The sequence below is a fragment of the Copadichromis virginalis genome, linkage group LG23 (genome assembly GCF_057382275.1).
Source record: "Copadichromis virginalis isolate Kocher_CV1m ecotype Utaka linkage group LG23, C_Virginalis_male_GT1.1, whole genome shotgun sequence".
NCBI classification, from domain to species: Eukaryota; Metazoa; Chordata; class Actinopteri; order Cichliformes; family Cichlidae; genus Copadichromis; species Copadichromis virginalis.
The window spans coordinates 46,957,342-46,984,280 of NC_140639.1; the positions used below are offsets into that span (position 1 = coordinate 46,957,342).

A 26,939-nucleotide genomic window follows, 5' to 3' on the forward strand; every position below is an offset into this window, starting at 1 on the left:
CCCGGACTTTCGGCTCGCTGGATCAGAAACCGCGGTGTGTGCATCCGTTTTGCGTAGCGGCTCCGCCCGGTGTGCGGTGCGGACTGACTGCACACATCTGAGAGTTTTATTGGATTGCCCGACAGCGGCGGGAGAGGACTGGTCTTACCCCCAACGCGGGACAAAGAAAGCGGGGGGAAATTAAGGAAAAAGGATAAGAGTGGAATAAGAGAGGAGGGAACATGGATAAGTGTCTTTTCGCATTCGCTTTCGGGCTTTTGATGCTCGGTAAGAGACCTTTCTTTGCTTGACTATATTGATGGTCAATTAACTCCGATAGATGTCGGCATTCTCTGGTCGCGAGAAGCCAGTGTTGTACTCCGTTTTGAAATCTGACGATTTAATATGTTTCGGTTGTCTATCAGCGAACATCCATTTTAAAACATCATTTAAACCATTTTCCGCATATTTAACACCACCTATATAATTCGGCATATAGCCAACCCATCAACTATCACTTATTTTTAATGGATTTGTAACTTTGCAATTGGCTCCCGCTGCTAGTGCTGTGGATTTGGATGGAATAAGTTTGCGAGGGCAGCAAGCTAGCCTCCTTAAAAACTTGAAATTTCAGTGAAACAGAAGTGTCGGTTGGTGTATTGGGTTAGGCCGAATTGAAAAGTCAATCCAAGAGATTGAAAATCAATGACCGAGTTGTTATCTGAGACGCGGCTGGGTGTGACTGATAGAGTTACGTAAAAATGTATTGTTTTTAAATGAAGCTCGTCACGGTAAAAATTTGCACCTACTTCCTCCATAAAATTTTTTTTTTCAGTGTCGACCTTCTCATACAGGTGTGTTAAGCGAACGTTTTGAAGTCATTTCCACCAGTGATAATTTATTTGGTGTGTATTTTTTTTAAATAAAATTATGTAAACGTGTTATAAATACTTTATTCTATTTAACGGTAGGGCTTAGGAGAAAAAAGGGACTAAAAAGGAAAAAATTCAAGTTTCGGGTGTTCTTCTGTCTCTCAGTCTCTCTCTCCTGTTCAGCTTCTCATTAGCCTAGCAAACTGTGCTCCCATTAAGACCAATTAGCCAACATGAGTTGACATGGTCCCATTAGCCTGCTGAGAAGTCACGGCCCGGCCATAATGATGAGCTGTATTATTATAATCACATCAGACTGGTCTGAGCCAAAGTGCCAAGCCAGACCAAGCCGGTGTTCGGCTGGTTTTCTCCACAGGGACAAACCAGGGCCTGTTCACTGGCATACCTGGATACTGCAGTTGCCATATGTTTATGAGCATAACCATGACTGCCACAGGGTTTCTCCAGTATATGTGTGTGTGTGAGAGAGAGAGTTGGGGACTTGGCTTAAATTAGTGCAGTGTAAGATGATCAGATGCTGCCAGCGCTCATGCTGTGTGTATTCTGACTCCACACAAGGAGAAAGCGACTATAATATGCAAAATACTGTCAGGCTTCAGGTAACACAACATCACATAACCGACTATTGATCTGTTTCTGGTTGCAGGGCTTAAAGATCACTTGCTGTGTGACCTCAGGTAGTCCCTACAGAGCCTGGTCCCATCGTAGGTTTCCCAAATGTCCCATGTACAGCCATACCCATAAAGAGGAGGAAGCCTCTTAAGTGCAAATCCATCAAAATTAAATCTAGGATAACGGGACAACTGATCCATCTGTTAGTGTTTAATTAACAGTCATCGATGAAAGTTTAGAAAGTCTTAACCCTGACACTGGATGAATCCAGATCCAGTGTTTCACCCTGGAGCTGGGGATGAGTTCTTCAATCTCCTCGATCTTTGCAAACTCAACCTCAAAGAGTTTTCTTTTCTTTTTAAGATGATGTATTACTTTAAGAGAGCATTCAGTCAGAGATCACACATTAAAATCAAAGAAGCACTGCATACATGTGCAAAAGAGAGTTGTCACATGTCACAAAACTAAGTAGACCCTTACTGCTTCCCAAAGAATTAGGGAATGTTATGTAGCCAAGTATGGCTTGTTTGGAAAAGTTGGTGGGAGAAAGCCTTTTCTCTGTAAAAGAACAGAACAGCTTAGGTTTGCAAAGTTTAATCTGAGCGAACTGCAAGACTTCTCAAACATAATACACAGCACGTTTGTTGAAAAGCCAAACACCCCATACCAACTGTCAGCACGATGATTTGGGATTGTTTGCAGCCATGGCCCCGGGCACATTGCAGTCATTGAGTTGCCCATGGATTTCTCTATATACCAAAGTCTTCTAGACTTAAATTTGAGACCATCAGTCAACAGCAAATGATCCAGAGCACAGCAGCAAATCTACAACAGAATGGCTGGAAAAGAATCAAGGTGTTGCAGTGGCCCAGTTAAACTTCGGACTAACTACACTGAAATGCCATGAGGGACCTTAGAGAGCTGTGCATAAAGAAGTACCCAAAAAACTGCAATGACTTGAAGCAACATTGTAAGAAAACAAAGAAAAAAAGACTGTGCCAAACTTTCTCCTTAATGAAAACCAGTACTTTAAGTTATTATTTTCTAAAAGCTACTAATTCATGGGATCTTATTTTGTTCATAGCATAGAGTCCCTTTGAAAAAGCTTTTTCTCATGATTGTATAATGTACCCTAAATGCTGTTGTTACTGTGCAGTTCTGCCAGATAACTGATCATGTTTTATGTATTTTGTTTTTATCATGCAGAAGATTTTCAGCCCCAGTTTGGTGACCTTTATGCTTATTTAATGACTCTCAGGTCAGGCCAACAGAAATGTTTATGGTGAAGCTCACTGAAAACCAACCAGTTTGTTTTTTTTATAGTGTTCGTCCATATAAATCATGGGATTTTCTGAAAGCTGTGGTGAATCAGAAGTCTGAAATGAGAAGAACACCTATAATACCAGACAGTATCTATTATAGTACTGCCCAAACTATAGATTTAGATTAGCTATCGTACTTATTAATATAGCTAGGTTAAATAATCCCATCAAAGCTTTTGCAATCATCTTTTATTGGAAGAAACTGTTGAACCTGATCGTGACTCAGGGCCCCCAAACCAGTGCTGTTTGTGGTGACTCATTGCAATGTTTCGACACATAGTCATGAATTACAAGGAAAACAGGAAATTAGAGACTTGGTGTCACAGTCTGATGCCTTATTTTATATAGGAAGGGTTTTTTTCTTTTTCAGATAAGAAAACTCAGCTGGAAGCAGAAAAATCAAACGAGGTCAAAAAAGGGGTACAAGCTTAAATTGTAAAATTGCTGACTCTTGCCACCTGTCTGTTAGCAATAGCATAACTGCCTCTAATGAAGCAGAAATAAAACCTCAGCTATAAGACAGAAGAGACAGGTTTCAGGGTTTTTGCTGATAAGATTGACAGTCAGCATCACCTCAACATAAAAAGCCAACTGAGCGTCCAGATGGTGATCCAGACGTGCTCGCTCATTCCAACACAGTGACGTAAAAATATCCAGACATCCCTTTTTTTACAAAATCGTATCTTGTGGGAATTTTCGGGCTCCGCTGGTTCCAATCTTTTATTTTCACAAGAGACCAAAAGTCATACAGGCTGGAAACTAAGTTTGAACATAAATCTCAACAACGTTTTTCCTCTTGGTGATTAATGGCCCTCATGCTGTTTGACCCTTTTTGTGTTAATGTACCTTAAAATTAAAAGGGAAGCAAAGTTTTTGGTTGCATCACGTGATCGTAAGGAAGTAATTTAAATGGCATGTGGAGGAGATCTGCTTGCTGCTGGCTTCGCCTTGGTGGTGCAGAAAACCTCAGTGAGCCTCAGGTGCTCCTTGTAGTGGATGTTCACTGTTAGCATCACATTGTCATTTGAGACCAAACTGTCAACCATGCATGTCTGATGTGAAGATGGAGACAGATTAAACTGTAGACCACTGTAGACAGACAGTGAACTGGAACAGTAGGTTTCATATGCTTCTTACTTCCATGTTACTTGCAAAGCAGAAAAAAGCCCACACTCAGCAGGCTCACACATGCACTCACACCGCCAGGCCAACTGCCAAAACATAAGAATTGAACCTCTCACAAATATTGATGGCTCATGCAAGCACAGGGCTTTTTCTTGAAGTACTGTGTTTTTTTTCCTGATCCATTTATAGGTTTAAGGGTTTAAAGATAGAAGACATGACTTTTGCTGTAAAAATCCTCCTTTGCTTGCAGACCTCTCAGTATAGAGGTTTTGGTGATGTGTTGATTGGTGTATATAGACCTAAAAATACCAAATTAAACTTGGGGTTGCTTTTGAAATTACAATATATGTTGCCAAACAACAGTCTGACCAGGTAGGTCCTGATGACGGCTGAAACTTAATAATTTCTGAGACCTGTTCTGTGAAGTCTATACAGAACTAATTATTAGATTATTTCCCAAACTGTTTGACGATCTGCGTGGTTGTTCTCCTTATTTTTATTAATCTGGCTTCGAACAGAGTGGAAATGCTCCGATTGAAAGGCCATGACATGACTGCTTAAGTTTCTTGGCCTTCAAGAATATTCAATGCACAGACACACTTTGCAGTGCTGCTGTTCTCATAGTACACCTGCTGACAAAACGGATGGTAAAAGCAGTTAATTGGAACCTGACTTCAGCAAACCTGAGTTTAAGAATAAAACGGAGGATGTTAAACAGACACCCGTTGCAAACCTTAGCCTATTGAATTGCCGTTCCTCATTATCAGTCCAATGTTTCCTGTACTGTTTAGTCAGCAGGTATAGACACTCCTCATTGGCTGTCATTGTGTCTTTCTGAATGGAGATAATAGGCTAAGTTCTTCAGATTAAACCAAACAAGAGTCTGATGTTTTAGGTTTTGTTTGATTTGCTTTCCACATCCTGTTCACTTTAGTTTCAGTAGGCGAAAGCGTCAAAACTGCTTGGTTAAGATTAAGAAAAGATCCTGATTATAAATCACGTTTTACAAAGCACACAGAAAGGCTAGCTGTCTCCTTTGTAATTTAGATAGCTTCTGGTTTATCAGCGGTTACAATGGAGGATAACTGAATACTGAGCTTGGTAGTAAGTGAAAGCGGGCGCCTACTGATGATGCCTACAGGACTCATTACAGCTGATAAGGGCGTTTCAGTGCGCTGAACTGAGCGCAACAGGGATTGAAGAACTTTTCCTACATAAGGCCTCATAAATTGTATTTTATTGGTATTTTTAATTGTCCCCATAAATTGATTCTCTGCATCTGGATGGAGCGTTTCTAGTGGGAGAAATGTTTCATCAGTCATCAAAGTGACTTCTTCAGTCTGGACTCTTCTGATGAACAGCACTAACTTCCTGGGATGTTCTTACCTGTATGGTACACGATGTTTTTCATGGTGTTTTCACCATCTGTAGAGAAGAAGAACAACACTCAATAGGATTGTGAGCAGGGGCAGACACTACATGTGATAGCTTCAGTAGACATGAGTGGTGTGAAGGTGGCGAGACATCCTCAGTGACGTATCGCACTTGCTTTATGGTGATTACACTTTACTACCATCAGGACGGAGGCACACCTCCTTTGTGAACATCTCGTGCCCTGAGGTCTTTTATAGCTTGTAGTATAACTCTGAACAAACCAAGTTGAAATATGATAAGACGTGGGTGTTGTGTTTGAGCCGTCTTTAATGCCTGTAACTGTGATGTCTGTATTGTTGTCGTGTTGGTCGTATTTGTCTGACACCTGGCACGAGGCAAAAATGGAATTTCCAAAAGGAGAGTCGACATTAAATTGACACTGTAGTACAAATAGACTAATCTGACTGCATGTTCAGTATCAGCTTTCATATCTGGGTGTCACTTACCAAAAACTACTTACTTTACCATATTATTATTACCCTACATTGAAGATAATGTGCGGATGAGTTTGGTGTGGCTCATTAAAACTAGCTTGATGATGCCGGCATTAATTGGTGTGGACCGCGCCTCACCGACCAGAAAGCACAGTATCGCGTAACTGTACATGTCTCCGTCAGTTCGGCTGTGTTGCTACATGCTCTTACCCAGCTGGAATTCAAGAGTCGAACACTTTGCCGAAGGAGGAATGAAATGCAGATGGTTTGATTTGATACGAGAGGTCTTACAATGTAACCAAACAGCACTAATGATCTGGTACGCAATTGAAGCTAAATTAAAGAGGCGCATATAAGTCTCAGCCTCTCGCTGTTGTTTTCTTCCTTCTCTGAAAGCTGCTGGAGGGCTGTCATAACCAGCGGTTGGTGTTCATGCCAGAGAAAATGATGTGGGTGTGAGCGTGTATAGAAACAAGTGTGTGTGGAGAGAGTGCAATTCAGGTTTCAGCACCGTCATCGTCAATAACGTCAGCACTTCACTCAAGTTCCAACAAGACCTGTGTCTGTGCCTTGGTCTCTGTTTTGTTTGTCTTTAAAAAGGCAACTTCAATTGGTAAAATCTTTCTTCTTTAACTCAGTAGAGTTTGTTAATTGGTTGTCAGACTTGTAGCTTGCTCCCTCTTAAACATTTTTCTTGCCGAATTTATGCGAATACGGCTTATTCTTCATGTAAATTCTATTTTACTTCACATAAGGGTGAATCTTCTTTCATCTTAGAGGTTTTGGATTCCAACTAAGCCTCCAAATATTATTGTTTCCTGTTATAGACTTTTAATCTTTTAAAATGTTTTCTCTGTCCTTCAAGGTGGGTGCTCGGCCCGTGTGGTGACGGTGCCTCCTGGTCCATTAATCCGGGTGGAGGGCCAGCCAGTCTCCATCAGATGTGATGTCAAAGAATACACAGGACCTAGTGAGCAGGTCATTTCCCCAACACACACACACACACACACACACACACACACACACACACACACACACACCCTTGAATTGAAAGAGTTGATCCTCTGGAGAGTATGAGTATTTAGTGTATTACTTGTGGCCAATAGATTATTAATTGAACTGCATATTCTGTTTATTTGCAGCTGCTAATAGCACTGTCACTAAGGGTCAGATTTTGTCCTCTGGGTTTCTTGCATATACAGGAAAAAGTGAATGGAAGTATACTTTTAAGGCACTTTGTAATGGAATCAGAGTCTCTTACATTATTGGCTCACAAGCCACTAATGACTGTACTCCCATTAAGCTGAATATTATTTTGGTTGGTGACCCCATTGCTCCGGCCCAGTGTTTCTAATTTACTCCGCCTATATTTATGTGTGTGCATCCACTTAACACTCGGATTGTTTGTATCCCTCCTCTGCAGGATTTTGAATGGAATATGTTAAAGGACGCGAAAGGGCAGAAGACAAAGATAATCTCCTCTTTCGACTCTCGCTACTCCGACCAGACTTACAGCAAGCGCGTGGCGTCCGGCGACATTTCAGTGGTGCGTCTCCAAGACAACGAGGTGGAGCTGAAGATTGCTGAGGTGAAGTTGACGGATGCTGGCTTCTACGAGTGTCAAACACCGAGCACCGACTACGTCATCAGTGGAAATTATATGGCTCAGGTCCAACTCACAGGTATGAAAGTGTGTGTGCGTGCTCACGTGTGCCTTTGTGTGTCTGTGTGTGTGTATTTGCCAATTTTGTCCTTTCAGGATACAAAGCTTCTGATGCAGAGTAGCTGTGTTTTTACTTTGTGTTTGAGGCTATTTGGTTATGCTGGTCCATTTAACAGCTATCCCCCACAACTTACTAATGCTCTGCTGACCATGGATGTGTCCTCTTGCACATGAACACCCCTGCTGGTTTCAGACAATCACTGGCGTATAATTTGGTTTTTGCATAGACACGCGTACCTCGACACAGTGTCACACGCGTGGGGAGCAGATGTCAGGTGGGAGTACTTGGCTTATGTCAAATGAGGACCAGGGAGGCACGGATTTGGATGAAGAATATCAAGGAGGAGAAATGTTTAGTTTCATGGTTTATTCTGCTTATAATGTTTGTAATAGCTGCTGTAACTGTCCTTGACGTGTTCTGGGAGGGGAAGGGCACCTGCTGCCAGACAATATTCACCTTGGAAAAAGTCAAAAGTGGTTTATAAATTTGGCCACAGGTCTGTTTGTCAGAGGGAGTTAGGCGATTGCTTCATAATTAAAGACTGATTAAGATGGATTCATATTTTCTTAAAGGTTTTTTTTAGACCTCACCTTTTACACCTGCATTGAGTTGCTGCCATGTGATTGGCTGATCAGATATTTGCATTAATGAGTATTTGAACAGATCTACCTAATGAAGTTTTATATTTATGATGAAAATGCTTTGATGGTTCATACCTATGAAGTTACAGTATATCTGAAGAGCCTTAAAATATTTTTTTTTTACCATAGTAAACTTCAAAACAGACTTTATTATATGATATAGTTTTAAAAAAGGATAACAATTGACTTCAGCATAATATAAAATAATGTGTTTTCCCGATACCTGATTTTTAGCACTATGTATGCATTGGTCAACTTTCAGATCTATGAAGTTCAGCTAAGTTATCTATGTTTTCATTTTTAGTTTCCATTTGCATTTAGATGCACGGCCGATTCTCTGATGTGTGATCTGTTTCTACCTGTGCTGATGCTAGCAGGACTAAAGCTGATCAAGCAGCAGTAAATATGTGAAGCAAGGCTGAAGGATACACTCATAAAATGAACAGAATCATAAGAATATAACAGCACGAGCACTGCAAATGCAACTAAAACATGTTGACATCAAATGGTATGTTATTTGAAATCTATATGAAATAATGACACATCTATGTTTTCCTTTTTTTTTTTTTTTTTTTTTTTTTTTTTTTTTTTTTGTATTTATTTAGTTTTTCCACAGTTGTGTAAATCAGTCTGTCTGTGGACTGGTACAGCTGAAAAGCCGACGCAGCCAGTTCCTCTTCGTCTTCTTCTTGGGTTTTTTCTCTGGCACAGTCTTAGCTTCAGTTTCGAGTTCAGCTGGATTGGTAGTTATCGTTTTCTCTCTGTCTTCTGTTTGTTGTAGAGAGTCATGCAGAGACATCTCAGTTGATGTCAGGGAGTCTTCTCCTTCTTCTTCCTTGTCCTGTTCTTTGGTGTCTTTTTCCACCAGAAGCTCAGATTTTCCATTTGCTGTGTTGGAATTTTGTTCATTTTGCTCCTGTGTGATGTTAATGTAGGACGCTTTGACTTCTGTCAACTCTTGATAAAGAGTCTCTGCTTTCATGTCATGAAGCTCCTTGTTGGAGCAGAGCTGGGATTTAAGCTCACTGATTTCCATGTTCAGTGTCTCCTGGTCCTGCCTATGTTTATCTTCCTGTTCCTTGAGTTGGTGTTGAGCTTCTAGGAGCTGTTGTTGGAGTGTTCCTATTTGCTCTTGTTGAGTCTTGTATTGGGCTTCAAATTGAGCCTCCTTCAGACCTACACAGTCCGTGTGTGAAGCCTCTGTGGTTTGTGTAGAAGAATCCACACACTGCTCTGTGGTAGGGTCGCTGACGTCTTCGTGCAGGACACGAATCATGTCATCCAGCATGACAACTGCTTGGTTGTCCTTTGCTTGAACCTCTGTTTTGCTCGTATCAGGCTTATTATTATCATTAGCCTCCTCCAGTTGCTCTATGAGCTCTTTAATTGTTTCTTCGTGCTGTTTTTTGTCGGCGATCATCTGTGCATGAAGTTTGGTCACCTTAGACTGGTAATAAGAAGCCCTCTTATTAGCAGCTACCAGTTTCCAGTAAAGCTCATTCTGGTGGTTTTGGGAAGCTTGTAGTTGATGCCTGAGAGCAGCAATCTCACAACATGAATCATACTGGACTCTGCCATGATGGGGTATAAATCTGGGATTTGGCTGATGTTGCCACGTCCCTCCATTTGGCCCAGGGTTTTGTCCACTGGCGTTATTCGTGTTTGCCTCTGTCTCCATATTCACGTCGTCCTTTGGTTCTGACATAGGGAGGGATCCAGGGTTTTCCCTTTCAGAGGTTCCTTCAGGGTTTCCTGACACTTCTTCATTTCTCGGGTTGCTTCCATCAGCCACGTTGTTTTGGGCTTCTAGAAGAGCCCGAGTAATCGGTCGTCTGGGTTCTTCAGCCACTCTTTTCTGTTTTTGCCCCCTTTTTTTCTTGCCTTTCACGACCACTTCGGTTTCAACTTGTGCCAGAGGACGTGTTTCAGGATTTGGTGTTTGGGGTTTTTTGAGGTCATTTTCCGATCTTTGCAAAACTGTTATATTTGGGCTCACGACCACTTCCATCTGTGCTTCTGCCATTTTATATGCGTCTGCTTCAGCGTCTGCGTCTGCTTCTGCGTCTCTGTGTCTTCCTTATCTTGGTTTTAACAAACAGGTTGTTTCGTAGTTCTGCCACCAAAGAGTTGCAACAGTTGACTGAATTTCTCCTTCCAATGACAGAATGTGATGACATCACAAGTTTTGTGCATTTGATTCTGTGATTGGATAATTTGAAAATAAACTGCCCACAAATGTACTTTTAAAAAGTCATTTTATTTTGTAGTATATGTTGAATTAACACTATAAAAGCTACTCGACCAGAATTGCAGTTAAAAATAAAACAAAAGCAAAACACAAGTTTTTATAAATGGTTGTTACAAACAAACCAAAGGAGAAGACGACTGTTTAGTGGAAAAATATTAGACATGCTCACTCATAATAACTGTGTAATAATGTAAACTAAGACATGTCGAAAACATTGATATTTAGTTAAAGGTATTTATTCAAACGATCCAATGACCAGCATGTTTTAGTGAATGCCTGTAGGCACTGGGAGCTTGGTGGTTGCCTAGGCGACAATATGTCATCTATGTTTTGTTTTTAATTCAGTTTCACTGGTGAAACTAAGAAACAACAGGCTGTAGAGGGACACGTTAACAGAGCTTTACTAACTCTTACTGTCATATCCAGTGTGGACAAATCTGTATAGATTTATATTAATATATTAATCATTCATTTGAATAACCAAGGATGCAAAATAAATATCACAGGAGAGTTTATGAGACGAGGTCAAGTTCAGAGACACAAGTTTAGCAGAGGTGAAGCCTCGAGGACAGCTGGCAGCTACACCCATGTATGACAGCACCCACCTGTCACAAAGAGCAGCCTTTCCGTGCCTGACTCTGCATAATTGTCAGCATCCAAGCATTTTAAATGAGTCATCATCCTCAGAAATCATCCTTTGCACAGTTGTTATGAAGAGAAAAATAAACTTTAGAGCTGAAAATCAGATATGAACCGTGTTTATTTTTGCTCTAACATTAAACTTTTTACCAAGAGTGTGTAGGCACAGACTTTTTTGAACAAGTGGCCATTAAAGGAAATGCAGTTAAGCTTGCTTAATTGCAGCTTAAAAGTTCCAGGTTTTTGCCGATGTTATTTTATCTAAAAGCCGGCTATTTCAAACCGACTCTATCCTTTGAAGAGCTAATGGGCCCCTAGATCTTTTGTAGACACACTGTTGAAAGAGATACGCTTTCCATTACTCAGATCATCTACTACATTCACAGTGTGAAGATTTAATTTGAACTACTTCCTGACAAAGAAACATGTATTCAGCATTTTCCTTTGAATTTAATTGGGTTTCTCTTTTTCTAGTTGGCAATTAAAGCTGTACTCTCCGCATTGGTTTAATCTGGTGTTTACCCGTGTCCAACCCATCCTTCTCAGGACAATTCTGTCCTCCAGAAAGGATTTCTTTTTTATAAGTGGTAATTTGAGTAAGATTTTACCTGAGGAGGTTTTAAGAAATGAACTCACAAAGAGCAATGTCTGACAGCAGGTTAGTTAGCTCCATAATGCACCATCATGTTCAGCTGCTCTCTGCTTCCCAGCACGGCTCCCCAGACACCTTGTTAAATTTAGACCTGAATTAACTAGGCAGCGCTGTTTGTGAGCAAGAGATTGTCGTGTATATGTAGAGCATATGTATCAGTGAGCGCTTCGTTTTGCAGCATGTAAAGGACAACATATTTCTGACCGAGACGGTCTTTAACGCAGATGATGAGCTAGATTTATACCATTTGAGTCATATGTGTGCCACATTTCTTACACACACACACAAACGTGCGCTGCCTCTTTCAGCCCACTGAGGCTGATTGGTTATGTAAGAAACAAGTGAAGTACAGGTCGCTGAGGGTTTGAGAACTCCTTTCAGGCTAATTTTAATTGATAGAGCAAAACGCATATTATTTGCTCTGCCTTTGTCATCTGCCACAGACAGCACTGCAGCACAGCAGCATCAGCAGGCCTGCAGGCTGCTCTGACCTCCACTGCCAGGTCTGACTGGTGTCTGTTGCAGTCCTGTTTATGTCCACGGTTTAAGAATGCCTCAAGGATTCAAATAAGTGCTTTAAATCCTGCAATAAGCACAGTTTTTCCTATGGATAGAATATTGTTAAACGAACAGAGACATCATGATGCAAATCACCCAAAATCATACAAAGAACCAAAGCCCGAGAGGAGGAGTTCTGTTGATGCCGAATCAACAAAGCACCAGCAACACCCATGCATATCTGCTGTATTCGTCGCTATCAGCAGCATGTTGTAGCCTGATCGTCATGTTTTAATTTGACAGCCTGGTTTGTGTTGAGCTGATCGATAGATAAAGAGTGACATTTAGACTACAGAGGTCGTATGTCTATGTAGCAGTTCACAGAAAAGACTTTGAGTCTTTTATCCAGCTCGTCTGGAATGGGTCCTGCGATGTTCGAGCGTGCCCGTGTGAGGATATACACCAGGTAGCTGTCCAAAGGATTCACACCGGACGAGTGGAAGTTATGTCCCATCTCCTGCATGGCTGCTCAAGAAAATCTCCCGTTGTGTGCAACTGTGAGAGAGGACAACTTACAGGACACCTTTTCTAGACACTGTCAAGAAATATGTAATGAATGAACCTTTAGAAACAATCATCTGAGTGTATTTCATGCACATACAAGCTGAAATGTGATAATTATGATTGAGACTAGAATCCCAAACCTCTGCTATAGATCTATTTTGATTTACTTATGTTATACATGCAGGTGTTGGTATGTCCTTCACTTAAATATTCACTTCATATCCTGCTCTCTTCCATCAATACTTGTGCGGACGTATGCCCTGAGTTTAAAATGTGTACAGACTCCTACATGACAGGAATTGAAATCAGACAAAAAAGGTACAAAAATTCTTCTGAACATGGATAACATCATATTGTTACCTCTCAACAGATTCTGTCCATTTTCATGTGTTTGCTCACACTTTCCAGTGAACATGTTTATTAGAGATGGGAAACCTCGTGATACGACATTATCACAATATAAATTTATTGGTTTTCTTAAATTTTGTGATACTTTGAGTAAATGGTAAATGGCCTGCATTTGTATAGCGCTTTTCTAGTCCATAGGACCCCAAAGCGCTTTACACTACATTCAGTCATTCACCCATTCACACACACATTCACACACTGGCGATAGCAAGCTACATTGTAGCCACAGCTGCCCTGGGGCGCGCTGACAGAGGCGAGGCTGCCGGACACTGGCGCCACCGGGCCCTCTGACCACCACCAGTAGGTAAACACGGGGTTAGTATCTTGCCCAAGGATATTTGGCCTGCAGCCTGGGATCGAACCACCGACCTTCTGATTAGTGGCTGACCCAATATTGCAGTATTGCAGTAACATATTGTGACTAAAATTGCCTTTTTCCAACTGCAGATTAAGTCCTCAGACTTAGTCAATAACTTAATTTTATTGGATAAAACAGATACATCAGTTATCTTTTTGATGCAAAATGAAATTTTGAGCATACGATCACTGTCACTAAAACCTGCTATAAATGTTACTATAAGACAGTCAGTCTGATATCAGTCTGTGATTGAATGGAGTCAAGTTGGCAGTTAAAAGCACTCTGCTTCTGATAATGCAGAAATTAACTGTAAAAAATCACATAGCTGTTGCTGTCTACATGGAAAGAAATTCACATTGGACTATTACAGTTGTGCTCCGCATCCTTCTGGTCTTCTATAGGAATATAATCAGAATACAGGCAGCTGAGTTGAATCCCCTTGAGTTGCGCTCATTCAGAAATCCCCATTAACACTGATGGCAACTTTTTGTTTTTAAACAAACCTTCAACAATCTCTCTGAGACTGATTGGAGTCAGTCCAAGTCAGACTGCAACTGTTTGCAGAAAGGTTGCCTTTTACCTCCAGCTTTGGACAACCATTTAGTCAGCACAAGTTGCAAGAATGATGAACAAAAATCAAATAACCAGGCAGACTAGTATTTATTTTGTAGTTGTTGGTAGCTGTAAGGAGTTGGCTGTCATATTTCTACTCGTGTGACTGAGCCATTAGCCTCCAGCCTTGGATGGTCTGTCAGTTTGGTTTCATTAATGTAAGTTTGCTCGGCTAACGTTACCTCAGGATGTTGGTGCATGAGAGGAGCCCTCTTCTTCACGGTATTCCCAGAATATTTTAATTTACATAGATGATAACAATATCACGACGCAAAATATTGCAATGCCATGTCAATTTATATCAACGCCAGCGTTAATCGCACAGAACAGTATTCACGAAGACAGTCAAACCTGCTACAACACTTGTAAGTGCACAGTAGTAATTAATGTTAATGATTTATTCATTGGAAAGCGATCGAATTTTAATAAAGAGCCGGGACATTTTCACTCGCAGGACAATAGACGGTTGAAGCAGCGCTGTGCATCGTTGTCTACACCCGGACGTGTTGATCCGTTGTTTTTAAGTTTGCGTCTGAAGTTGGAGCGAACTTTTTATTCCTAACTGCTTACAAAGCAGTCTTTCCCACAGGATGTAAACGTGGCATTTCTCTAATTCCCATAATGCATAGCCACGTACTTCTCATTCCCGGCCATCTGCCGCTTCTTGGATTCATTTGTAACGCGACTAGAGCTGCCTTCCAAAATACACAGTTCATCATTTATCTAAAGCATTTCAGTGATAAATCTCAGAGTTTGGAGCTACTGTTGCTTTAAAGTGTGAGGAATGGTAATGTGTGCACACAAACATACACAGAGCACAGATTTCCTTCTTTTTTTTAATATACAAAGTTCAAATGACTTGATTGCGATGATAAAACAGAGCCTGTAATTTTTGCTTAGCAGACACGCCAACCCCACCCTGATATTGCCTCTCAGCTTTGTTATTAACCCCCCGTGTCTTCACTGCATCTCAGCATCTGTCTTTTCCCCGCACTCTTCCCGTTGCGAGGAGCAGAGGTAAAAACTTATTTTCATAGCTCTCGCCGTGCATGCATTTAAAAGCAAAGCCATGCTCCCATCAGGAAACCCAGGAGTTATAGGCCTTTCACTTTATTTTATTTTTTTCTCTCCAGCAGTGACTCATCATCCTCCTTCGTGTGTCATAACAAGAAAGGAATGAGCGGTGAAATCTGCTCTGTAAAGACCTTCTGGATGATACATTTAGTTTCATTTTTAATACGTAAACGAGCCTGAGATGAAAGAGTGGAGGTGAAAGTGGTTGCGTGAGAGTGTTGAGAGTTTACTTGGTTAAGACGGTGACCTTCAGAAGCACTCCTCTGGGCGTGTTGAGGTTTTTTTTGCAGCTTTATCTGCGTCTGTTTGTTTGTCCTTCAACCAATGACCTTGGCACGAGTGTATGCGAAATATTATGTTGGATTACATGAATCACTAGGAGTTTACACTAGCCCTGCTTTTGCCTTTTAGTTTAAGCCGGATGACCTGACAGACGGGCCGCTTTGAGGTGTGGTAAACAAAGGTGTGACACTGAAGTAAGATTAAGATTCTGTCACTCCACCCAATAAATAGATGCTAAATGTCGAATTGTTCATTTTTTTATCATATGCACCTGCAAACTGTCTAATATTAGACAACAGGGAAAAGCCTTTGCTTGCCTTGAGCTATTATGTCATCGTTTTACCTACAATTTCCAGCTCAAATACGCTGCTTTTTAAACCTGGGAATTAGTTTAAACAGATCCTCGAAGTAAACAAGACCTTTTCGCTCACAGCGACACACAAATAGGCCTCAAGTGATAGACGACGAAGACAAGTGAAGGAAAATGCAGATATGCTGCCGATTAGCTGCCGTATGAGGAATCGTGTATCTGCTTATGAATCTGTAGGCAAAGGGAAAGATGACTGGTGCACAAAGCTTTCTGGTTTCTGTTTGTTCTGTCTGGTTGTAGTCCAAGTTTTATTGGGCTGTTGTGTTCAAGCAGGTTTTTGACACTTGCAGGTAAACCGGGGAGCGCATTGATGAAAATAGGGCTCCTTAAATGTAATCTGGAAACACTCAACTGTGGTTTGAAAAAGGAAAAAACATCTGTTAGGGTTCTTGAACGTATCCTGGCAGCCAGAGCAGAAGGTGTGAAATATAAAATAGATGTGGGTGAAAAATATTTAACAGAAAGTTAATTCTAAATATACATCCTATATTTCCTTGTGATAAATGTTGCATGACATAACTGTGTGTGTGTGTGTGTGTGTGTGTGTGTGTGTGTGTGTGTTGGGGGGGGCAGCATGTGTGGATAATTTCCAGCACCTCCCAGTTTGTTGCTGTGTGATTGATTCACTCAAAACATTTTCTTTTGGTTTGTTTTCCCGTCAGTCATTCCCAACACCCTCAAGGTCTCCCCCAAGACCCCACCCCCAGTCATCTCAGAGGGAAGTGACCTAACTCTCTCCTGCAACGTCACCCGGGAGCTCATCCACCCCACCTACCTGTCTGTCACCTGGTCGGTGAAGAAGGGGACGACGTCAGAGGAGATTTTGACGTATGGTCCTCAGGGGGATGTGGTCACGGGGTCCAGGTTTGCCCGGCGTTATGCAGAAGGAGGCATCCGATTGGTCCCTGGCAGGAACGGAGTGTTTGAACTGGTGATTTCCAGAATGACGACGTCCGATGAAGGGAATTATGAATGCAACGGGACGGAGTGGACGCACGAAAGTGGAGGAAATTGGATAAAAATCGTGGAGAGTACCAAAGAGATGGGAACTGTTGCAGTTACTCCTACAGGTAAGAGTTTCACTGTTACTTGCACAGCTGATGCTTTGTTTTGGTTAACCTAACTATAGAAAAAAACCCTAAAACATGCTTTTGCCAGACAGATGCATTGCATTTCACTGTAGTGGATGCATGCTGCCCCTAGCTGAGCCTGGTTCTGAAGGAGGTCACTTCCTGTTAAAAGGGAGTTTTTCCTTCCCACTGTTGTCAAGTGCTTGCTCACGGTTGGTGTTTTCTGTCTTATTGGTCTTTTTCTTACATTATAAACTGCCTTGAGGCGACTGTTGTTGTGCTTTGGTGCTGTATAAATAAACAGACTTTGAAATGTGTTATGAAAGATGTCCTGTATCTGTCCTTCTGCCAGTGGAGCTGAATCACTCTGTTAGAGAAGATGCTCTGCTGCCTGTGCAGTAAGTGGTGAAGAGGGCGGTCAGGATTTTACACGATTGTTCGCTGACCTCCTCTCACAGACAGAGATGGCCTTCCTTATTACTTCATTTAGTCTGATTGGCTGATCAGATGGTGCGCGGCATTGTGTTTGTGGGTGGCTCATGTGAGGTGGGCACAAAGGGAGACAGCACAGTTCCCTGTGGAGCTCCAGTGCTGCACAGAGTAATGCACGGGACTGTGGAGATGGTGGATGTGTGTTTACTGACATTTCCTGTAGCTTCTCTCTCTAAACACTCTCGAGGAATCAAAGGAGGCGATCCTCACCGTGCAGCTGTCTGCAGCATGTAGTGTCTCACATTCAGTCTGTATGCAAACTGCAGCAGGTCAAGACTGGTCTCTGCGTCACCTCCGTCACATGTGATGTGAAGGCAATTAGTTAATAACCGTTAAGCTGTGATGGTACAGGAACCAGACGGGACGGTTTCCATAAAACCGATGTGTTCCCCTGTTTCAGGCTGAGGTTGTAAATGTGACTCAGGATCGCTAACAGCTGAACCTCGGGGCTGACGCATTCAGGGCCTGCAGCCTCGCTCTGGTGGATTGTCTCCTAACCCGGCCAAAAGTCACAGAAAAGCCAGGCTGTGCTTCTAAGATGTAAACCACACCCTTCCTCAGACCTTTGAGAGCGTGTCTTCAGCTTCGTCATTGCTGTGTGCCTCTCAGTATTTCCCACTACACTGTTCACGCATCCATCCATCCATACACCCTCACTGCTAATAATACCGACGTTCACACTTCGTGGTTTTCTCTTTTTTGTTTTTCTTACTTTCATAATTTTGTCACATTTAATCATTCCTGGCTTCAGTCTGCATCTCTCTGACTTTGGAGCCAGGCTGTGACAATGTTGGCTCGACTGGGATTGCATAATGTTGAGGAGTGATAGATCAAGTGGACGCTAATTTTAACAGAGAGGTTTATTCATACAGATATGATGCTTATCAATATCAGATGCAAGAGCGAAGGTTTAAAAGATGCAGGTGAGATGGTGCAACTGAAATAAAGGACAGGTGGTGAAGCTGGAGGAGGCAGGTTGAATAGTTTGGATGGGACCACAGGGATGGTTGGAGATGGAGGCAGATGATCTTCTGTGGCAGCAGTGAAAACAAGAAGAGGATTAACTAATGAGATACAGTAACATATATTTCTACATGTTTAAAGACTTCAAAATAAGATGTTTCTGGACAACATGCATTTCTTTGTCTCCAGCAGTCCACACACACAGGCAGCTTGTATGCAACCCAGGCATACCGCACTAATGCTCGAGCTTATTGCTGTTGACACAGACTTGTGACTCTGACCTGCGTGGTCTGCTTTAATTCACATTACCGAAAAACTATAGAATCATGCCTAGGGCTGTGCGATATGACCAAAATCTCATATCCCGATATAAGAATTCTATCGTCCAATAACGATATAAATCACAAAAATGTAACATTTTCTGTAAGTTCTGTGAATCTCGGGCAGCTCGTCTTCCGTGAAGTGTTTGTCATGTAGCTGGAGTCGAGTGTTTTAACCGATGCATGAAACGATACATTTTTAGACATAAGTTGTAACAGCCGGCGTTTTCTTTGAGTATTTATTACACGGCGTGCTGCAGGGAAAAGCCCGTTCTAACGTTTGAGTCTAAGGTTTATTTTTTTTTAGCACCTGACGGCTCTTTTTTAATTCTTATCCGTAAATACTCTGCATACTCTTTCATGTGATTCAGTTTATTTTGAAAAGTCTCAACAGGATCTTGAGCTTTATTGTGAAAGGTTTATGTGGGAAATAAACAAGCGGACACGCAATGGTTTTACCGTCCTTGTTGCTAACGACAACACATAAAAACAGGCGCTTGTCCGTCTGTAGTGTGGTTATATTAAATATAAGAGAAAGAGAACTTTAAGGAATGAATATAGCCACTACAGTGACCATCAAAACGATGAAAAAATGTTGCTATAAACAGTTTATTTTTGCGACACCACGAAACAAGCGATAGCGTAAAATGAAACGATAGATGTTTTTATATCGTTATCCGATATATATCCTTATATCGAACAGCTGTCGGAGAGTAGCAGTTAATTAAAAGAGGGCCACACAAGTGAACAGTTTATCAGATTTCTTCATGCAGTCTTTAAAGAACCGAACATTAAACTCTGAACACCTTTAAATGGGAACTTGCTTTTCCCGTTGATAAAGTCTGAAATTTATCCAAAGTGCTCCAGTGGCCGGATTGAAGTCTTTGCTCCGGGGACCAATTTTGGCCCCCGGGCCTTATGTTTGACGCCTGTGATATAAACGCATTATGGGGCTTTATACACTGAGCTGTGTGAAGTCTGATCAGGTTTATCAACTAATTATGGGCAACTAATTTTTTTAACAGTCCTCACACCTGTGAGGTGTTTCTGAGGTGAAATGATTGAAGTGAATGATTCTTAACACTAAATCTGCTTACTTATTACTTACTCAACTCTTTCTTTCTTTTTTTTTTTTTTTTTTGTCTCCTTTTTTCAGCCACAGCGGTTAGTGATTTGCTGCCCGGCCTCAGCTTCGTGCGTTTGTCCTTCCCTTGGACAAAATTTAAATATCTTTTCTGGGATAATTGAAAAGGAAGCTGGCCGGTGGTTATTCAGGCTTCAAAAGATCCTTTGAAAAAAAGCCGAGGGTCATCAGTAGCAGTGCAGTGCGCCGCTTCCACGTGAGTCTGCGCGCACAGGTTCTCTGCACATCCCCAGCAGGGGAGGGATCAGTACATAATCCTCAAATCTGCTTCCTGATTTGGGATAAAAGATATTTAGTATATGCATACTTAATGTGCAGATCTGTGAGCTGCTGTTGGATGTTTAACGGCAGTTCGCAGCAGCGGTCGTCTTGGGACACAATGCTCAGCAAAGTGTAGAGAGGATCCCCACGATTCCCTGTGTGCAAGCAGCTTGCGACAATGCCCGGAGTGAAATTGGAAGAAAGTCAAGGATGAGAGGGGCGGGGAGGGAGGGGACATGGGAGAGTTCTCCCTCTGTTGTGTGGCTGTCTTCATTTTAAAGGAATCTCCTCCTCTGTGAACCGCTCGTCTTTTCATTCTCTCTGCCTGCCTCGCTCTCTCCCAGGAGGTTCACGACCCTCATTGGCTGACCATAGAGGCCCCTATGTGCACAGACACACACTCAGACACACACACTTTCTCTGTCTGTCTCTCACGCTCATCGGTGTGGTTGCTCTGGTCACCATATCTTATATCTTTCCAGGTTACCATATCCTCTTAAGGGGTTTGTAATGAAACCAGTGATGAGCAGTGCACACACACGCACACAGACACACAAACAGGTCTCGGTCTCAGGTCCATTGTGTCCCAGTCTCTTTATATTGACTTACTGACTTGAGTAAAGAGGATGAGAAAAGTCAAACAGAGTGAGCTTTGTCTCTTTTGTCCGTTTCCAGACACCATACAGACTTTTTTCTCTCCCCCATACTGCTGTTTATGTTGTCACTGGAGATGATATTTACAAGCCCGATCCAATCTTTGGGTTTAAAGATACATTTTTTTAGAAAAAGGAGAAGTAGGCTGACAGCCATTTGTAATTGGCTAAACCCCCCCCCCCCCCCTTTTTTTTTTTTTTTTAAATTAGTAAAGAGACCTGCAGGAAGGTTTCTTGAGCACCTCTGCGTAACAATGCTGTAGGAGCAATCGCATACACCCATGCACTGCTCTAAATGTTTTTTTGTTATCTCATGACTGATATGACGAGGATGTACAGACTGTGCTGTTACATCCCGTTTTATCCCGAACTATAATAGCACTTCCCGCTTTCGGTAAGATTCGAATCAGCCAGTTGGCCAATTTGCTTATTCATATGTCTGTCGTGCTAAATGAGTCACAGGTGTAGTGTTTTTGGCTTTGAATGGGACTTTGTGCTTACGTGTGCTGTCACCGCCCAGCTGGTTTGTGTACATAAAGGAAGTGTTTCCCACAGTTTGATTGGTGGGCATGCAGGCATGGGCACCTTGTTTACTTAAAGGAATAATACTATGCGTACTCTTTAAAGAAATAACTGCGCATTAATTAGCTGCCTCTGCTGCGAGTTGCCCCGGCTCACATTACCACCTTGACGTGCAGTTGCAGACGGTTGTTCTGCCCTGCAGCATCGGCAAGCTCAGTGTAGTGACACATGAAAGCAGATCTTCACAAATTAGTCATCCAGCTGTTGGAGGAAAACCAGTCGATCAATCGCATCGTTGATCTATGAAAAAACAAGGCTACCTGAGTAGATGTGTGGATGTAGGAAACACCTCATTTGACAGAATCTGTGCCTTTTCCTGTTTTCTCTGACTAATTGTTAACATGAAAATGCTCATTATGCTTCAGTACATGAAGTCTCAATTCATAAAAAGAGTCATGAGATGTGTTTTTTGGTGGGTTGGGTCAGTGCGAGGACAGAGACTTGAAGCATTTTATTGTCTTCATGCAGTGTTTTCTTAGGATTCATTGACTGATGCCATGTCTGTCCTCTCAAGGTCGTTCCCTCAACGTGAAGGCCTCACCCTCCTCCTCTCCCTCCTCCACCTCTCTCGTCCTCTCTCCTGGCAACTCGCTGACCCTGATGTGCGGCGTCACCGCCGACAACCTGCCCGCCCTCTCCCTGGAAGTGTCCTGGCTGGCCGACGGCCGTGAAATCATCACCATGGATCGCAGCGGGGTGGTGATCTCAAACACATCCTCCAGCGGAGCGCAAGGAAAAAAGGGGGAGGCGAGCCTGGGGCGAACAGAAACCGGCGACTACAGGTTGGGGGTGAGGGGGGTGACCATTGAAAATGGAGGGAACTACACCTGCCGCATCAGAGCGTTCATCAATATAGAAGGACGGAGGTGGTACATGACAGCGGAGAAGACATCCAACCCTGTGACTGTGAAGGTCTCTGAGATCCGTGAGTGTTTTCCACAGTGTTCTTCTTCTTTGTTGCCACACTATGTCTCATCTCGTATAATGTTTCAAATGAATGAGTTGAGCTTAAAGGACCAAATCAGTAATGAGAAGAAAACATTAAATAATCTTTTTAGAGTGGTCCTATTGTGGTTTCCATTATTGTTACACTGCAGAAATGTTTGTGCTTGTCCATAAAAAGCTCTCGGGTACCAAGTGCTTTTCTATTCTCGGCTCTGTGTGATGTCAGAGAGTGTGTATCATCTCCAGCACATGGGTCTGTCCTTGAGTGGAGAAGCCCCACCTACCTTCTGTTTGCCAAGGTCAGCCAATCAGAAGAATGTTTGCAAAAAGCAGGAGAGCGAGGGACGAATAAAGACAAATCATTTTTTTAGTGTAACTCATGCAAACACTGTTAGAGATGAAAGGTAAAAATATTGAAATGAACATAGGTCTTATTTAAGTTCCTCAAGTAATTTAATTTATTTGTAATAACAGCCTCTTTACTGGGAAGACTGGGACTTCTTTCTGCTTGTAGCATTGTGTGCGCCTGGGATCAGGATTTCTTTCCAGCACATTGGTTTAGAGAAGAAAAAGGTGAAACGCCCCGTTCTGCTCTGCTGTGAGTAAAGCTGGGAAATGCCACCCATCAGGGTGGCAACTAAAACAATCAGCAATTTATTAGTTATTTTAAACGTTTCACTGTCTAAATCCTCTTCTCGTTGAGTGATCTTGTTGGCTGTTTTTTTTTAATTACAGCTTCAGTTCCTATGATGGATTTGAATTGCTTTTGGACGTGTTCTGAGCTATGATGCTTTGTTTTTTTTAGTAAACAGTTTAAATTGTGACACAGCAGATGTGGGGCTCTGTCTGTTGGCTTATTGATTTTTGCATAAAACCAATAATGACTGTCTCTTTCTCAATTTTCACCTTATCAGCAAACTTTAAATGTTCCTACTCTCGACAAACGCACTCTCAGGAAGGTGTGTGTGCATCTCCTTGGCTGTGGTTGGCTAATTTTTCTTAAAGGAGTAGTTGGGGGAAGTAACAGTAAGAAGCCATGTGCACGTTTCTCATGTATGATTTCATGAGGTGTGGATGTGTAACAGTGCTGCTAGAGATGAATCTTGAGTCTTAAGGGGGGTAGCTCTTTAATCCCCTCATCAGCCTGTCGACTCCTGCTGCGAAGAGGATTGATTAGTCATGCCTGTCCTGCTCCGTGTACCCCTGGGTATTCTGTTAGTGTGCCTGGGTACATGTGCACGATGCTCTGATCCTGCTTCTAAAGAGCAGTGATGTCAAACACAGTTGACACAGCAATCAATTACTGGCGTGGTGGGTGGTCTCTCTGTCTATCCGTCTTTCCCTTCTCTATTTCCATCCTGCTCTCGCTGTGTTTGAATTTCACTTCATGTTGTATTTAGATATAGCTGGCATGCTGGGAAGGTTATCTGTGTCATGCAGTTAGTCATGGAATTGGTTTCTTTGTTTCATCCTTAATATACATAGCTGAAGTCATGGTAAGTGTATATATACATATCAGTAAATAATAATAAAAACTCATCTTACGCTCAGAAGCTCTTAAAATGAGGTGAATAAATCTTCAGTGGAACTACAAACATGACATATGACACTTTTATTTATTTATTTAACAAAAATTAAGCCAAAATGCAGAAGCAAATCAAAATGTAGAAGCAAATCAAAATGCAGAAGCAAAATGCAGAAGCCAAAGTGCAGAAGGATGTACTGTAGTACGCACACCATTACTACAGTTTGCAGCTCTGGAGAATTCAGGTTTGTTTTAACAAAGTGCCAAGAAGGAAAGAAGTCATCAGTGATCTTAGAGAAGCATCATAATAAAAGGTTATAAGGAAATTTCCAAACAATCCAAAGTTCATCCTTCTACTGGTCGATGCTTCTGGGAGTGGACGTCCCATCAAATTCGCCCCAAAGATCGTGCAATACTCACGGAAACAGTTCCACAGCTTCTTCTCTCTCAAAAGAACATGACAGCATTACTACCAGTTTATAAAGCTGCATCTGAACAAACCACAAGAATTTTGGAATAATGTTCTTTGGATGGACGAGACCAAAGTGTAGGTGTTTGGCCATGATGCACAGCACCACATTTGGTGCACACAGGTCCACACTGGACCCGTGCACCTCGAAGTCATTGACTTGACCATGAACTGCTAGAATACCAAAATATTCTAGGTTCAAATGTGAGGCCATCTGTCTGACAGCTAAAGCACAGCAGAAAACCTGTAACAGAATGGCTTAAAATCAAAAGAATGAAGGTGTTGTAATGGTCCAGTCAATGTCCAGACTGATAGGTCGCTGACACTGATGTTCTGCTCTCAAGGTGGAGGGACCTTGAGAGCAGAACATCGTCAGTCAGAACTGAAACAGCAGGGGGCCTGCACATTCTACACCATGTTTGAGATTGTTTTTTCTTTTTTTGACTTTATCAACTAGGGATTGAAGGTGACTTTTGACTTTTTTCTTTTTCTTTTTTTCTTTTTTTTTAATTAAAAGCCGCAAAGGCCGTCTTTCAAGGGCAGATGCAGGTTTTACCACTAAAAGTCTGTTTGGTGCAGACTTGGGTGGTCCAGGCAGAACCAACCTGGAAAATTTTACATAATCAATGGGAAAAGCGAATGAGGGTTTATGCATGTTGTACTTCTTCTAAATTGATCTTGTTGACCCAAATAGTCTTTCCTGCAAGGTCAACCACTCAGAATTTTATAAAAGCAAGACACAACAACAGTGTCATGCAGGAAACAGAATTACTGTTTTGATAATGGATCAAAGCCAAAAACAGAATTTAGAATAAAATTAAATAAAATTAACTTCCCATCCATAATATTTGGTGCTGACTTTTTTTTTCTAAATACTGTCTAATAGGGGCTTTGTTGTGTAGTGGTTAACATTTGCGTTTAAGAAATCCGCAGTTTGACTCCAGTAGGAGACACCAACCAACCTCAAGTAGGGTTCAAGGTTTGGGGGTAAGAAGCAATGGGCGCGTCAGGAAGATGTAAAATCTTTGCCTCTTGGGAACTGAGGGATCAGCCAAAAGAAAGTTTAGTGTATTAACATCTACACCAATGGCTAAATCTTTGGTTTGTTAACCAAGCCATCCTGCTCTATTGTGGCGTCTCCGGTATTCAATACTGATGTAAAAGTCCTGTTATAACTGATCATAAGAACAGCTGAATTTCTCACAAATTCCCCAAATCCCAGATCTCAATGAAAGAAACGGACTATAATGAATAAATAAAAATTTGTTACATAAGCGCTCTTATTTCATCTACTGTACTATATTTAATGGTTTGGGGAATTCCCAGGAAGTGCTTTGGCAGATCGACTGGCTAAAAGTTTGAAAAGCCCAAGTGTTGGTTTATTTCAGGAATAAGGCAATTAGTCTTTTTGTCCCCATTTCGTTTTCGGAGAGCATAAAAGCATAAAACCCTTAATGATATTCATGGAGTCCAGTTTGCTTTGGTGCTTCTTGGCTGTAATATTGTCAGCAAGGATCAAAAGCACCTCGTAGTCCCATAATCCCTCTACGGAGTTTGGGGGACGTGGTTGCCAGAAAATACTTACATCAAAAGGAAATCGGAAACATTTCAGCATTTACTGGACGTTCAACTAACAAGTTAATAACCCATAAATCCCTGAACATTGCGATGGATTTGCCACAAGAGGTTCATGCTGTTGCTGGATTCTTCAGTCTACTTGCCCGATTTGTAGACACAGCTCCAAATCAGAACAACGGTCCCCTCAAGGTGCTTTATACTGTAAGGAAAAGGCCCTACAATAATGGAGGGAAAACCCCCAACAATCAGACGACCCCCTATGAGCAAGCACTTGGTGACAGTGGGAAGGGAAAACTCCCTTTTAACAGGAAGAAACGTCCAGCAGAACCAGGCTCAGGGAGGGGCGGGGCCATCTGCTGCGACTGGTTGGAGATGACGGGAGGGAGACGTGACAAAAGACACACTGTGAAAGAGAGCCAGAGATTAATAATTACTAATGAATGCAAAGAGAGTGAAAAGAAGTAGTCAGCTAGTGCTCCATGGGTGACTCAGCGTTAACAGCCACCTTTGCTTTATCACTTCTTGGTTTGCACCCAGTTTTATAGCCGGCCTTTGGAGAATTTAGCTGGGCTTTCCTTTCCCGTATCCAGCGTGTGGATCAGAGAGAGAATGTGGAATCCATATCCTGGTGTGCTTTAAACAACTGGAGAAGCAGGTTCATTTAGCTTTGCTAACAATGTGCAGAAGCTGGATAATAAAAGCTACAGGGTGTCATTACTGTTAGCGTAAAATCTAACAGTATATCAACCAGCCCGGCTTCAGAATGTGACTTTGAATGTGTGTTGTTCCTGTTTACTCTAGCCGCGCATGAATTATAAAGGCGCAGGGTGCCTGTTGTTTGCTTTGGAACCACTGAGCACCCCCCCTCCCGATTGCAGTGCCCTCCTTCAAAATCTTTAGACAAATTGTACTGTTACGAAAACAAAAAGCAAACAGGCAGATTTGTTCCAGCTACACATGTTCAGCACCGGGCACATCTTTGTTTTAAAGAGAAGTTATTGTCAAAGGTTGGCCTGAGTCGACGGTGCGAGCAAGTGATCAGAGCTGGTGACGTCCAGCATGTTAAAA

At 42.0% G+C, this 26,939-nt stretch overlaps 1 protein-coding gene across 1 annotated transcript in view; it reads left to right on the forward strand.

Annotated features, from left to right (window-relative positions):
* The window catches only part of ptgfrnb (prostaglandin F2 receptor inhibitor b), a 75,264-nt gene continuing 48,325 nt past the window's right edge, over positions 1-26,939 (forward strand). The window contains exons 1-5 of the mRNA XM_085449468.1: positions 1-267; positions 6,665-6,777; positions 7,223-7,481; positions 16,532-16,939; positions 21,869-22,279. Of these exons, the coding sequence (XP_085305594.1) occupies positions 222-267; positions 6,665-6,777; positions 7,223-7,481; positions 16,532-16,939; positions 21,869-22,279 (1,237 nt within the window). The 5' untranslated portion in view covers positions 1-221. The remainder of the gene's footprint in view (positions 268-6,664; positions 6,778-7,222; positions 7,482-16,531; positions 16,940-21,868; positions 22,280-26,939) is intronic.